Genomic DNA, 14,051 nt, shown 5'->3' with positions numbered 1-14,051 from the left:
AATGTTTATTTTTAAAGACCATACTGTATTTACATTGACAATGGGGCCTATGTCCTTACAATGCTATGGATAATACATGTTTTTACCAGTCTATGGTTTTTACATACAGTATCTTCCATTAACCCACCCAACCTGAAACGTTTCTTTATACTCATCTCTTTGTTTAATTGGAATTAATTTGTCAAGATTCAAGTAAATAAAATGATAAAGTGTTATATTACTTTCACATAGCCAAATAAGCATTTAACCAAACTAACCCTTAGTTGTTCAGTACATTTGTTTAGTCAATATGAGTATCAATACATATATATACAGTCTATGGTATCAATATGTACATTCTGATAGGGCCATATTAGATTATTTTTTATTTTTTTAAACGTTAACTTCTGCTTCAGAGGCCTTATACAACAACACGTTACAGGTGAAAAAAGTGATAATGTTTTATTATATTGTTGTCATATTATATTTGTTTAACACAAATGGTAATTAACCCTTTCACGCGTAGAGGCTATAGTGGACAGCTTTTCAAAAGGTGTTTTCTCTTGTATATGCATGTATTTTGATGGCATGGTTGCACCATAAGCCAATACATAGGACCCTATTGCATCATGTCATATACTGCCAGTCAGTGGAAAGTCAGTGTAAGTGCATGATACATTTCTCTAAACCAAGATGGACGACAGAAACGGAGATGGACCGAATCACTCGTCGATATCTTGCCAATTATTTTATGGAAAGCCCCCCCTGCAGGTATAACAATGTTGGTGACATCAAGTAACAACTGAGGAATTATATAATTCATAAATTGTCAAAGTATTGATTTTATGTTTGCAGGAAATTATGATGAATCACCTGTCCACTAAAGTGGACGTCATGCATCACTGGCTATATTTCAACTACAATTCATACTGTTACTGCTACTGTTGTTCTTTAAAATACTTCATTTGCAATACCTTTTTGGGCCGTAAATCAATATACTTATGTTAATATAATGTAATCTTAAGTTTGCACATCTTCATTTATCATTTTTTCCAAAGGTACATGTCTTCAGTTCAAACTTTAACGCATACTGTCCACCTGAGTGGACATATAAAACATTTTTTTTCTAAATTAGAAAAAACGAGATAAAAAGAAACTAAAGTTAGAATCTTGTTTTTCATGCCCCAAGGGCAACAAAAAAACTTGGTAAAAAAATCCTGACTGAGGTTTTCATAATTCATGCATGAAAGGGGTACATATATGTACACTTAAAGTTGCATCTAATATTGTTATTAATGTTATAAATAATCATCACAATACATGCTACAAAGCTATAGGCCTGCTTTGAGAAAACTGAGTCTAAATATGAGTATTGTGCACTCCAAAAGGCATTGTGTGTGGCTGAGGTTTCATGTACTAAAAGGACATCATCCACAGTAGCTTTTCTCTTTCTCACTCACTCTCTTTGGCTGTCTGCTGGGATTAGGAAACATCCCACTAGCATATAGGTCACTGATTACAGCCCATTGCAAATAAAAGCACCAGCCCCAGGGCTTTTTACCTGTCTATCAAGATGCATTTGACCAGCCCTTGCGGTGGAGTCTGAGAAGTCATGGAAAGATTGTAATTGTTCTACACCTCGAGGCTTTATTCATAACGTTGACCGACTGTCCTCCTGAAAGCACACAGACACATTTAAAATCCATCTCTCCCTCCAGATGTGGGTTAAAGGATGACACATGCTGGTTTAATCCGCTGATAGTGTGATCTGCTTACGAACATCCCTTACATTGGAAGGCAGGAAAGAGGCGTGGAGAGACATACACTTCTTATATTTGTCTGCATGTTTAATTGCAGTCACTTTTCTTTAAAATCAGTGCTAACTAAACTATACAACACTGACACCCTACCAGTGTTTTAAAGTAGCATTGCACACTTTTGAGGTATACTTTTGCTTGAGCATTTCCATTTACTTTCTACAATTCACATATTGTACTTACTACTTTCTAATGCTGTACATTATTTTACAGCTTTAGTCACTTTACAGCTTTTACAGATTCAGGTTTTGGTTGCAAAATATAACTCAATTAATACATCATGACAAGATATTGAACATTACCCGGCAGTGTATAGAGCAAAAATAAACAGCTTTGGTAGGTGCTTTCAAGTAATGAAAAAAGTTATACAAATTATTCTAAAATGGGCCATTCTGTGTAATGAGTACTTTTATTTTTGGTACTTTAGGAATATTTTGATTACTTATGTACTTTTAATTGAGTATGATATCGAATGGAATACTTTTACTTTTAACAGAATATATTGTGTTGCTGCTACTGTTTCACAGGTTAAGATCTGAATACCTTGTTCACTACTGCATACCACCACTCTCTAATCTGGAGGCCTGATATCACTTGTTTGTGTTTGTCCATTTTCATCATCAGCCTGTAGAGCGCTGCTTTTTCACATTTCACAGCATCAGAGCATGCTTCAGGGGCGGGGCTCTCCGTGACCCAGTTAGAGGTACAGCAAGCCACGCTTCTATCTCAATCGTTTCACATTTGGGGGAGACTCTGCCGTGAAAGCAACAATGTCTGACTGTAGGAGGCAGTGGAACCGGGAGGATGAGCTGCCGGTCTACCTGGCTGGGCCGATCACCACCGGGTCGAACCAAAGGAAAACCTACGGAATGTTCAGCTCCGTGGAGGGAGCGTTTGAAAGCAAGACTATAGACTTCGATAACTACGCGGTTGGGAGGAAAGGCAGACGCACCCCGAGAAGCAGGAGCCGGGAGAGGGTTTTGGATGCTGGTGATCCCGTTGGCAAGACGTCCAGCGAGGCACGGGAGGGGTCACTGACCAATTCTCCCGGCGACACGGACGATCAACAAGCAGGTGTGGAGGTCAGATATTCATCGGGGAAGGAAAGCCCAAATGGGGAGGTAGGATTGAGGATTATGCCCCTTGGCTTTTTCTTTCGTCTGTCTGGCTTTTTGGTGGAAATAGTGCTCGTTGTCTTATGCATGAACATGGTTCACGTTAAATATGATTTTCATTAAGTGCAGTAAGAAAACTCGCCTATACTGTATATTACAGCTGATGGAGACAGGACTATTCAAAGAAAGAAAAATGGAGTGTAGTTTTAACGACTGGATGCATATATTTGAATGTCTTGTTTTTAAAAGGCAAAATGTGTTGTGTTGCAAAACTATCACCTTCATATTTTTACTTATTATAACATATTTTAACAACCCATGGGAATTGTGATTTTGAGATAAATGCCCGAGTTTGCATAACTGATTAAGTTTGTGCTGCATTGCAGTTTGGCCATTTTAGTTTACGTCTACATGGCTCATGAAAAATATACAAAAAGATGCAAAACATTTTTCGATACAATGAAACTCCCCTCAGTGTGTGGTGCTGAACTGGACAGCGCCAGACAGCGTCCCTCGCAATCCTGTTGTTCTGCTCTCACGTGAGCTGTTTATGTTAGCGCGTTTCCTCATTCGCGCATGCACCGAAAGGTCACCTGTCCTGTCACTGAGCGTGCTCCTCGCGTCCTGACGCAGCCGTACGCCGGCGGATTCACCACTGTCCCTTTACACACACGGAAACTAAAACCAACACACATTCGGTTAGATAAAGGGGCGGAGATCGTAGGACAGGGCGTCTGAGTCATTGCAACCCGCTACTAAATAGACTGCCAGAGGGCAGAGCGACGGGGAAGGCATGTCTGGGTCCAGTTACCATGAGAATAACGGCATCCACCATCTGAAGGTAAGAGACCCGGCCTGGCCGGTGTGTTGGACGGAGAAGCTCTCCACTTGTAAATCCCTGCTCCCAATGCCGGCAGAGAAGGGATTACATTCTTAGTGAGGCGAGAAAAACCGAAGGACTTTCTCTACTCTCTCTCCAGTGTGAGACAGCCAACTCTAGACAGCGAGGTGACAGTTCTCTACTGGATGTCTGTGTCTAATCGAGCACGTATTCTCTTACGGTTGGACATTGTTGTGTAATCTCGACGCCTGTCAGAGGGATTAACTCGGTTGACGTGACGGTCTATCCAGATCACACATGCAGGAAACAATGACTAGCGTTAAACAACATAAAGGTTTGAGACTGGATTTGTGCAAAGATGCATTCTTTTGAGCTACAATAAAGCATGCATTCTGCAGAAAGTCTCCTCTAAACCTCTCCATAGGCCTATTATAAAACACCAAATAAATCCAAAGGCATGCAACTGACTAAGCATTCAGTTTCATGGGGAAGACAGGAAACAACACACAGCGTTCAAATGAGTCCTTTTGTAAGCATAATCATTTTTGGAAAACTTCAGCGAGCTGTCAGCAGCTATCAACTGAGCCATAGGATCATTGGTTACCATGGAGATGTAACATCCTCCTAAACTGGTTGCAAGGCAGGCAGCCTTCATGGTGGTAGAGTGAGTGGATGCATGGAAGTCTGGGTACAAATGTGTTAGTTTTACACTGTGCCTCTAAATAAGCAGTCAAACCTCATCCTGCACAGAATAAAAGCAAATGAAGGATGAAGGCAGACAGCCCTGATAGCTATAATGAGAAACCGCCCACTTATGTGGCTATGTATTTATTTACACCCCATCCATTATATTGCTGTAAAGTCAATGATTACACAACAGATTGTGCAATATATCAAAATGTCAGGATTGATTTAAACCATACCTTCCCCTCCCTCCCTCCCTCCTTCCCTCCCTCTGTGCTTCTCCCCCTGTAGAGTGAAAGGCTGTTGATCAAAGGAGGGCGGGTGGTCAATGATGACCAGTCTCTCTACGCAGATGTCTACATTGAGAATGGACTTATCAAGTGAGTATAAAGAGCTATGTAAATAAGGAGGCATACAAATAGCGATTTTTACAGAATATATAAATATCTTGCAGTCAATAATGATTTCACTTTCTTATTTCCCTTTTCACCTCCACAACCTACCCATTTCACCCACAATCACCCCTGTGTCTCATGTGTCTGGTCCTTGGCAGGCAGGTGGGGGAGAATCTGGTTGTACCTGGGGGTTTCAAGGTGATAGAGGCTAATGGCCGAATGGTGATACCGGGGGGGATAGATGCCAACACCTGTCTGATGAAGCCATACCTGGGAAGACCGCCTGCTGATGATTTCCTCCAAGGCACCAAGGCTGCACTCGCTGGGGGCACCACCATGATCAGTGAGTGTGGATGCTTAGACACATAATACAGTCACAGTGAATACTGTTACAACATTATCTTTCAAGTGATGAAATACATTAGGTACGCTCTTCACATCTTAACCTATGACTCTTTTTTCCTTTCAGTTGACCATGTAACCCCGGAGCCCGGAGAGAGTCTACTGCAGGCGTTTGAGTGCTGGCAGGAGGCTGCGGATAAAAAGGCATGTTGCGATTACTCCCTGCACGTAGACATCCCCCAGTGGGATGAGAATGTTAAAGATGAGTTGGAGCTGCTGGTGCAAGAGAAAGGTACATACGTTTTTAATGACTGCATGCTGTTTTATAGCTGTGGTCAATGCTGTAATTCTTGTGTCATGTTCATCCCTATTTTGGACCCATTTCACTTGAACAACAGGGAGAGATTTAGAAACAATTTGGCCTAGTGCTGAATCCTCTTATAGCGGAGGCGCAGTAGTAATCCATTGTTCTCTACAGTGCTGTCATGGTGGTAGTGTGTAAATTCTTCTTGTAATCTGCTTTAAGTAACAAATCACTTTTCTTATGGGGCCGCCACAGAATAAGGCAGTAACTTGGCCAAGGCAGCTGCCTGTGTGGGGGATCCCCTTCTGCAATAAAGTTGAAGGTTGTAATTTACAGCTTCGATTATTTGTACTTCAGACTAGGTTGTGGATCAGTTTCTCTACTTTTGCAACTTGACATTTAACATTTCACATTTATCTCTATTCTATTTAGTGCATATCATGATACTAAATGTTTCTACGCTCAAAATATTTTCTTTTTTACCCTTCTTGCTAATTTTTACTTTATTACCTTCTTGTCATGAATACATCCATTGTTTCCACTGCCAGGTATCAACTCCTTCCAAGTGTACATGGCCTATAAGGATACATATCAGATGACAGACTCTGAGGTATGTTCATAATCACAGATTACAATTATCACTAATATTGCATTAATGAGAAATATCTGTATCCATTTAGTATTAATGGCTTGCTTGTTCTTTGGACTCTCCCACAGCTGTATGAGGCGTTCTCCTTCCTGAAGCAGCTGGGTGCCGTGGTTTTAGTTCATGCTGAAAATGGAGACCTGATTGCTAAAGTAAGTGCCTCATTACCTCCTCTAGTTTTGTCTCTTAGGATTATTGCTGGTGCAGCCGCTGAATGTTTTAAAGGGCACCACCGCGTTTGAACGTCATTATACTAATGATGATGATGTAATGGTTATCAAGATTGAAGGTAATTGAAAGCTAAGGTCCTGATAGTACTGACAGCAGTGATTAAAGTGGTGGTCATGATCATGTAGGTGATGGTCTGAATTAAAGGGACTCCTAAAGTTGAAACTATAATGTATTTAAAGATTAAAGAGGGTAATGACTGATGATAGGAGTTCCGATGATAAATGATAACATACTCGTTAACATAATTGTAATGAAAACAGGGAGATGGGTGATGAAAAGCCTTTAAGAAGCACCAACCTTCTTGTGAGCAAGCAGTGAAGCCAAAACATATTGAAAAAGACAAGCAGTAAGGGGGTGGAGGTTTGGTTTTCTTTCCAATTTTGCTGTTTTCCAGACAGCGCTGTCAGAAGCATAACAGGTGCAAAGCTCCCAACAGTGAAATTGGCATCCTAGGATTACAATGCACCCTTTGATAGCATGACAGACCATGATATTTTCATTTTAAAAGCCATTGGAGACCAGCAAAGAAGTTGTTGTGGGTAAAACATGATTTGACAAGTACTATATGTCATGCTGAGAGTTATTGCAGTGGGGAGGAAAATACTCATAATCAAATCTTATTCAATTGTGTTTTAGGAACAGAAGAAAATCCTCGGAATGGGAATCACCGGACCCGAAGGCCATCCGCTGAGTCGTCCTGAAGAGGTGATATCCCTCTCTTATTCCCCTCATCCGTCCGTCCATTCATCCATCCATCCATCCATCCATCCATCCATCCATCCATCCATCCATCCATCCATCCATCCATCCATCCATCCATCCATCCATCCATCCATCCATCCATCCATCCATTTACAGGTTTTGATGTTTCTTTACTTCTTTACATGCAGCTGGAGGCTGAGGCTGTGTTCCGTGCCATCACTCTTGGTAACCGTGTGAACTGTCCTATCTACATCACCAAGGTGATGAGCAAGAGTGCAGCTGACACTATTGCCCAGGCCCGTAGGAAAGGTCAGCCTCTCTTTCTTTCCATTTCAGTCAATGTGTCTGAATTGATTTTAAGGACTCTTTCCAGTGTTTATACATCCTGATTGAACATCCTGACAGACACACTGTCTCTTTCTTACCATCCAGGTTATGTCGTTTTTGGGGAGCCAATTACAGCCAGTCTGGTCACTGATGGCTCTCACTATTGGAGCAAGAACTGGGCCAAAGCGGCTGCTTATGTGACATCTCCACCTTTAAGTCCTGACCCCACAACCCCAGACCACCTCAACACACTGCTGGCTTGGTATGTCTTAAACCTTTTCAGACAACTTTAAATGCAATAACCCAGAGGTTGACTCTGAGTAATGGTAATGCTCTGTTAAGCCTGTTGAAATACTGTATGTCCCCTGCGTATATTTCATGTTTCAAAACCGTGACTAATAAACACTTTTATTTCAATGCAGAGCGAGGGCAATAGTTTAAATTACTGTCAACCTCTAAAAGTGAAATAATTATTATTAAATAAGTTGCCAAAAGGGTCCACGTCTTGCTGTTTGCCTCAGATATTAGTGTAATGTTCCTGTCAAGGACAACTGCTAGTGTAATGCTTAATGTCAAGCCAGCTTCAGTGAGAAAGAAAAACAGATGGAGAAGAGGGAGAAGGTGGAGGTGTATGTGTGAGGAGAGGAGGAGCAGTATGATAACGGTAGAAGAGACTTATAAGGGATAATTGACTTAATAATGGTTTGCAAGCCACTTTAACTGTAGTGCAGTTTTTAGTATTACATGTATACATTAATGTATTGAGTATAATAATATATGTATACTTCTATCACTACATAAAGCCATTTTCCCATTGTAATTGATGTGTATTATAGAGTGATAAAGTGCCCCAGACCAAACCCACCCCGGTTCTCTCACATATGCACAGAACATCCCGCTGTACACTTTTGACTGTCCTCGATTCCATAAATAGCACAGCAACTAGAATCCTTCATCATCTGTTGCCTTGGCTACCAACTGCCTTCCTCCTCATCCTCTTAACTTTTCCTCCTTCCTTTCTTCTGCTTCTCCACCCTTCCTCTGCAACCCCAGCTTCTCTAGGCGGGTCTGTGCTGTCACACCAGTGCTGCTACAGTATACTGCTGTGTGTTTAAGCCTCTAAAGGAGGGGTGGGGAACCTTTTTCCTCTCAAGGGCCATTTCAATTTTTTCAACATCCTCCGAGGGCCGTGCAAATTATTGACCTCTGCTTAAAAATACTAAAATCACAGCCCATTCATTTGGCCTTTCTTTCATGCCGTGCAAAGAAAAAGCAAACTCTTAATCCAGATATTTTATCATGACTCGTGCATGCATTCACGTGCACGGTTGTGGCATGACCACCAAAACAGAAAGTATATTGGACACAAGATATGTGCAAATGTATTTAGTTTCCTATCCATGTTGACGTGATTTAATAGTGGGGGGGGGGGGGACCTAACCTCCTCTAGGGGGGTCCTCACCTCCCCGGGAAGATTTTTTTTTTTAATGTTGAAGTTAAAAGCATCAATCTGGTGCACTTTGAGAGCAACATTAGGAGATCTATGGATACATCTCTCAACATCCATATGAAACAGAACTGTAAGCAGATTTATTTTTCTTTATGGATATTTTACAAATCACTCCCCTTTCAAACTGTATTGTTGTTTATTAATAACAAATTGTTTTTACTGTCATATAGTATTTTATACCTATTTACTTTATTCTCTTGTTTTTTTTATAACTATAATGATCATATAAAGATGTGCCTTAAACTCACTTGTTGGAGAAAAAGCTTCTTATATTCGTTAGCATAGCTAGCTAACCAGATGCTAATAACAACAACGTTATTGACTGTATGATCAGTGTGACAGATGAACAGATCGCCACTGGGCTTACAACTAAAGACACAGCCACGCAGAAACTGCGGCATGTGTACGGCTCCTTATGGGTACTGCAATTTTTGGAAGTGCTGAAGCGACGTTCTGATGCTCTCCGTCAGAACTGCACCCCTGTCAGACGAGACATATACCACGTGATGACACGTAAGGCTCGTGTTGTGTTCAAGGACCCTGACCTTGGCCAGGAGAAACAGGCACTCGCTTTTTTCTTTTTTTTGCGGTCTAGATCTCTTTAATTTTTTTCTTTTTTGCGTGTATAAATTACCTCGAGGGCCGTACCAAATGGTCTCGCGGGCCGTATACGGCCCGGGGGCCGGAGGTTCCCCACCCCTGCTCTAAAGTGACAGGGTGTACTTTGAGTTTTCTTTTCTGAAAAGCGAACAAAAGAACAACTCTTTTCCATATTTCAGTATGGCCCATTATTTCCATAACAATCACTCTCATGGTCATAATGATCCCTCAGATCAGGATGATGAAGTAATCACTGTAATTAACAAATGACTAGAAGGCCCTGGATGAGAAATTACCCAAATCGTACCTTATAAACAGTCACATTTAGCGTCTTGTATTTAAGGGGGAAAGGTAATAGAGGTATTTTTTTTAATATAACAGTATATTTACGATGTGATCTGGTTAAGGCTCTGTGGACTGGTTCAGCTGCCTGGCTATTCTGTCACTACATGACTTATTCTTAAACTCACCAACTTAATGAGCATAAAAATAGCATTCATGTACATTATGATTATTTGAATGTAAATATTGCTTTTAGCAGATTGTTGCAGCCAAATCCATGTTAACTGACCAACTTATCCCGATGATTGAGCTTCCTTTAAAACTTCAAGACAAAGTTCTGCAGTAAAAACTATACAATTTGACAGGTTAAAATTTTTTTAAGTGGTCAAGGTTCTGTTGAACTGACTGTGTATTGAGTTGACATGTGATCATTTCATATTATTTCTCTGCTTTGATTCAGTGGGGACCTGCAGGTGGTGGGCAGTGCTCACTGTGCATACAGCACTTCCCAGAAGGCAATCGGTAAAGATGACTTCACTCTGATCCCAGAGGGGACAAACGGAGTGGAGGAGAGAATGGGTTTCGTCTGGGACAAGGCCGTGGTGAGCGATGAGGAAGTGTGTGTGTGTGTGTGTGTGTGTGTGTGTGTGTGTGTGTGTGTGTGTGCGCGCGTGCGTGCGTGCATGCGTCAAACTCTAAACATTTACTTCTCTCTCTCTTTAAGGCCATGGGAAAAATGGATGAAAACCAGTTTGTGGCAGCCACATCTACCAACGCTGCAAAAATCTTCAACCTGTACCCTCGCAAAGGGCGGATAGCGGTGGGCTCTGACGCAGATATTGTCATCTGGGACCCAAACAGCACCAAAACAATCACTACAAAACTCCAGCAGTCGGTGAGAGCAATAACAATAACAGGATAAGGACATTAGTTAAAAGAGAAAGGATACATTGTTGAATTGAATCCAAGGGATAACAGAATAATGCAATGGATGCTTTGTGATCTTATTACAAAATACCACTCTAAATACTGCATCAGTTTAGGGAGCAGAAGGACTTGAAGGACAAAGGCAGGAGAAAGGCTGAAGGAGAGAGGGGTTCATTTTGTATGGGAGATGGCAGAGTGTGAAATAGGATAAAAACCAAGGCACGGATCACAGGAGGTGAAGTTGGAATATAAAATTCAGTCAAGCCTGACATTACTGTGCAGTATGATGTCGTATCAGAATAATACAATACATGCATTGGATACAAAACCCCTGATCAAAAAGCATAGCTAGCATGTTTAAGGAAAGCTTAAATTCTAATTGGGTTCAAAAGTGTTGGTTTCCCTAAAAAACACAAAAAACATTTGATCATTTTAACAATGGTTTGAAATGTCTTCAATAGGCAGTATAACCAGGGAAAGCTCTTAACAGTGAGGCTGAGTGAAGGTGTAAGGTATCTGCATGCACAGATGGCTTTAAAGCTAAATAAATACATTGTTGTTGTGTATTTGCAATTTAGGTGAACCGAGCCTTTGCTTTTTTTTATTTACGACAAAACGATGCAACTTAATTTAGAAACATGGTCTTTGAGGTGGACATTTGCCTTGAGCAATGGGACAACATACAGTGACAATGTTAGACAGTGTTTAATATTCAGTCTGCTCTGCCACTGTCAAAAGCCCTAATCCAGACTGGTGCCGGCTTTAGGTTATAATCCCCCTTCACCCCTCACCCATTTTGAGCTAGCATCTCTCTACCCATCCCCCTTTAGTCGCTCCTCCTACTGTATATTCCCAATCCTTTCACTTATTCATCCTCAATCTTCTCCACTGCTGCATTTCATGGCATATAGTAAGCCTCCTGTAATAATGATTGCAAAAATAGCCCGTGGGGCCGAGACAGCGCAGAGTATCAATGTACTGAGGAGGAAATGAAAAGCTCTCCCTTGTTCATCTGTTCTTTTCCAATTTTATCGTGATGCTTACAGTATGTCTATTGCTCTCCACACAGGCTTCAGAATACAACATCTTTGAGGGTATGGAGTGCCGTGGGGGTCCAGCGCTGGTGTTGAGTCACGGACGAGTTGTTTATGAGGAAGGCAAGGTGCAGGCCCAGCAAGGCACCGGTCGATTTATTCCCCGCAAGCACTTCCCAGACTACGTTTACCAGCGCATTAAAGTCAGGAACCAGGTGTGGTACAGACATCATATTAAAGCAATTCTTCAAAAGGTTAAAAGGTTTTCCAGTAAAAGATTGAATGGATGGTCAATATCCAGTCATTATAGTTGCACTATCATTTTTTTCTTCAATATGACTTTAAACAATACATATAAAATAAATACAAATAAAATACTAATTGGCAATGTGACTGTACAGGCTTTTTTTTTTTTTAAGTGTTACTAACATGTCAGCTAACATGTATTTGTCTGTGGGTTTTTCTAGGCAAAGAATCAGCAGGGCGTTATTCGTGGGTTGTACGATGGCCCCGTATATGATATGGTTCCTACCCAAACATATATTACTCCTTCTCCTTCAGCCAGAACTTCACCCACTTCTCACCAACCACCACCAATACGCAATCTCCACCAGTCCAACTTCAGCCTATCAGGTAACAAACATTTTATATTTTATACTATTTATTTTAATCCAATCCAGGACCTGTAGGCATACCTATGATGCTTTTAATATTTTAAATGGAGCAACATGTGAGCCTTAATTTTTAAGTTCCAAAATGAATAGATTTATTTACTGAAGTAAACACATCTAACATAATTTTGTCTTTGTTTTCCAGGGTCTCAGATTGATGACATCGTCCCTCGTAGGTCTGGCCAACGCATTGTAGCACCCCCTGGTGGTCGCTCCAATATCACCAGCCTTGGTTAAAGTGGTTGTTCTGAGGTTTCACCTCTTGAGTGTGTGTGTGTGTTTGTGTGTGTGTGTGTGTGTGTGTGTGTGTGTGTGTGTGTGTGTGTGTGTGTGTGTGTGTGTGTGTGTGTGTGTGTGTGTGTGTGTGTGTGTGTGTATGTGTGTGTATGACTGAGAGTGTGAGCACACTGACATGAATGAATACCGTTGTACTTTTTGGTACAATGGTGACACACTCGTATTAGACCATTATGATTTGTATCAGTTTTCCTTGAGTCAATGGTCGCAGAGAAGAAGCACATGATACTTCAATTAACCTTAGAATGTGATTTACAATCAACCAAGTCATTCAAAAACGAATGGGCTCACAATCTGGCACACACACACACACACACACACACACACACACACACACACACACACACACACACACACACACACACACACACACACACACACACACACACACACACACACACACACACACACACACACACACACACACACACACACACACACACACACACACACACACACACATCAGGTGTCCGACCCCATCCAAGCACCCAAATGTGAACCCAGTGTAATGTCAAACTGTTGTTAACTCTTTTTCCCTGTGAGCATGACTTCCTCCTCATTCTTTCTCACATCCTACATCTAACTGTGTGGGTCTGCTCACACATGGTGCTCCCTTCCACCCATCTGGTGGACAGCTTCAGAAATAACAGCATCTCCTGCACTCCTGCACCTGTTTTTCAACATCTTGGCAATACTTGTTTTAGTGTGTCTCAAGAAGATCTATTATACCGATTGCATGAACACGTCCTTAGATGTTGCACTACTTGTGGTTTATTGTTGCAATGGAGGAACACTAACAATGTAATCAAGAGAGCACAGGCATATTCTTATAATGGTAAATGTATGCTTTGAATGTGTAATGACACCCACTGTGGATACAGCCAGCTGTTACTAGGTTCTTAAATGTCAAAGCAATGCAACTTCCTCTTCACCATCAAACACTATATGCAAATGTGTCAATACTGTCTTGTGAAGTGTGACAGCAGTTGAAACAAATACAAAACCAGCTGTGAACTGCAAAATGAATTTCTAGCCGGCTGTTCCTACATAATAGGTTTCACTGTAAAGACTTTAGTTTATGATGTGTGTGATAGCGTTCTCCCAATCACTCATGCCAGAAATTGCGATGACATGCTCAATTGACTGCTGTAAAAAGGACTTCAGGTCCCATCCCTGCGATATTATACTTAACTTTAAATCGTTTTTAAGCTTATTTTATTGATTCTGGATGTTTTAGGTGCATTAAGTGTTTCTATGCCGCTTATTCTTTTTTTTGCTTGTGTATGTTGTCTCCAATGGAACCACTGCTGCATGATCAATAAAGACCTGACTGTTGTCAAAAACAAA

The 14,051-nt window shown here is 41.1% G+C and overlaps 1 protein-coding gene across 2 annotated transcripts; it reads left to right on the top strand.

Moving 5' to 3' along the window:
• The first annotated feature begins 2,488 nt into the window (after positions 1–2,488).
• crmp1 (collapsin response mediator protein 1) lies at positions 2,489–14,051 on the top strand. Of its 2 annotated transcripts, none has more exons than XM_079674178.1 (14): positions 2,489–2,917; positions 4,728–4,816; positions 4,990–5,174; positions 5,301–5,465; positions 6,026–6,087; positions 6,195–6,275; positions 6,991–7,059; positions 7,245–7,365; positions 7,489–7,645; positions 10,236–10,377; positions 10,500–10,670; positions 11,772–11,951; positions 12,204–12,369; positions 12,553–14,051. In XM_079674178.1, the coding sequence occupies exons 1-14, from the start codon at positions 2,567–2,569 to the stop codon at positions 12,642–12,644; spliced, it is 2,031 nt and encodes a 676-aa protein (XP_079530304.1). In that variant the 5' UTR covers positions 2,489–2,566; the 3' UTR covers positions 12,645–14,051. The 2 variants fall into 2 exon arrangements, with proteins under 2 accessions (XP_079530304.1, XP_079530305.1); XM_079674179.1 differs by lacking the exon at positions 2,489–2,917 and adding an exon at positions 3,568–3,752.

The sequence above is a fragment of the Notothenia rossii genome, assembly GCF_949606895.1.
Source record: "Notothenia rossii genome assembly, chromosome: 1".
Classification (NCBI taxonomy): domain Eukaryota; kingdom Metazoa; phylum Chordata; class Actinopteri; order Perciformes; family Nototheniidae; genus Notothenia; species Notothenia rossii.
This window is presented reverse-complemented; position numbering and strand designations above follow the sequence as displayed.

What these genes read in the sequence shown, in the direction of transcription:
- crmp1 (XM_079674178.1), top strand. Translation starts at nt 2,567, where the DNA reads ATGTCTGACTGTAGGAGGCAGTGGAACCGGGAGGATGAGCTGCCGGTC. An exon ending in ATTGAGAATGGACTTATCAA is followed by an intron (nt 4,817 to 4,989) that starts GTGAGTATAAAG and finishes GGTCCTTGGCAG; the next exon opens with GCAGGTGGGGGAGAATCTGG. An exon ending in CTACAAAACTCCAGCAGTCG is followed by an intron (nt 10,671 to 11,771) that starts GTGAGAGCAATA and finishes CTCTCCACACAG; the next exon opens with GCTTCAGAATACAACATCTT.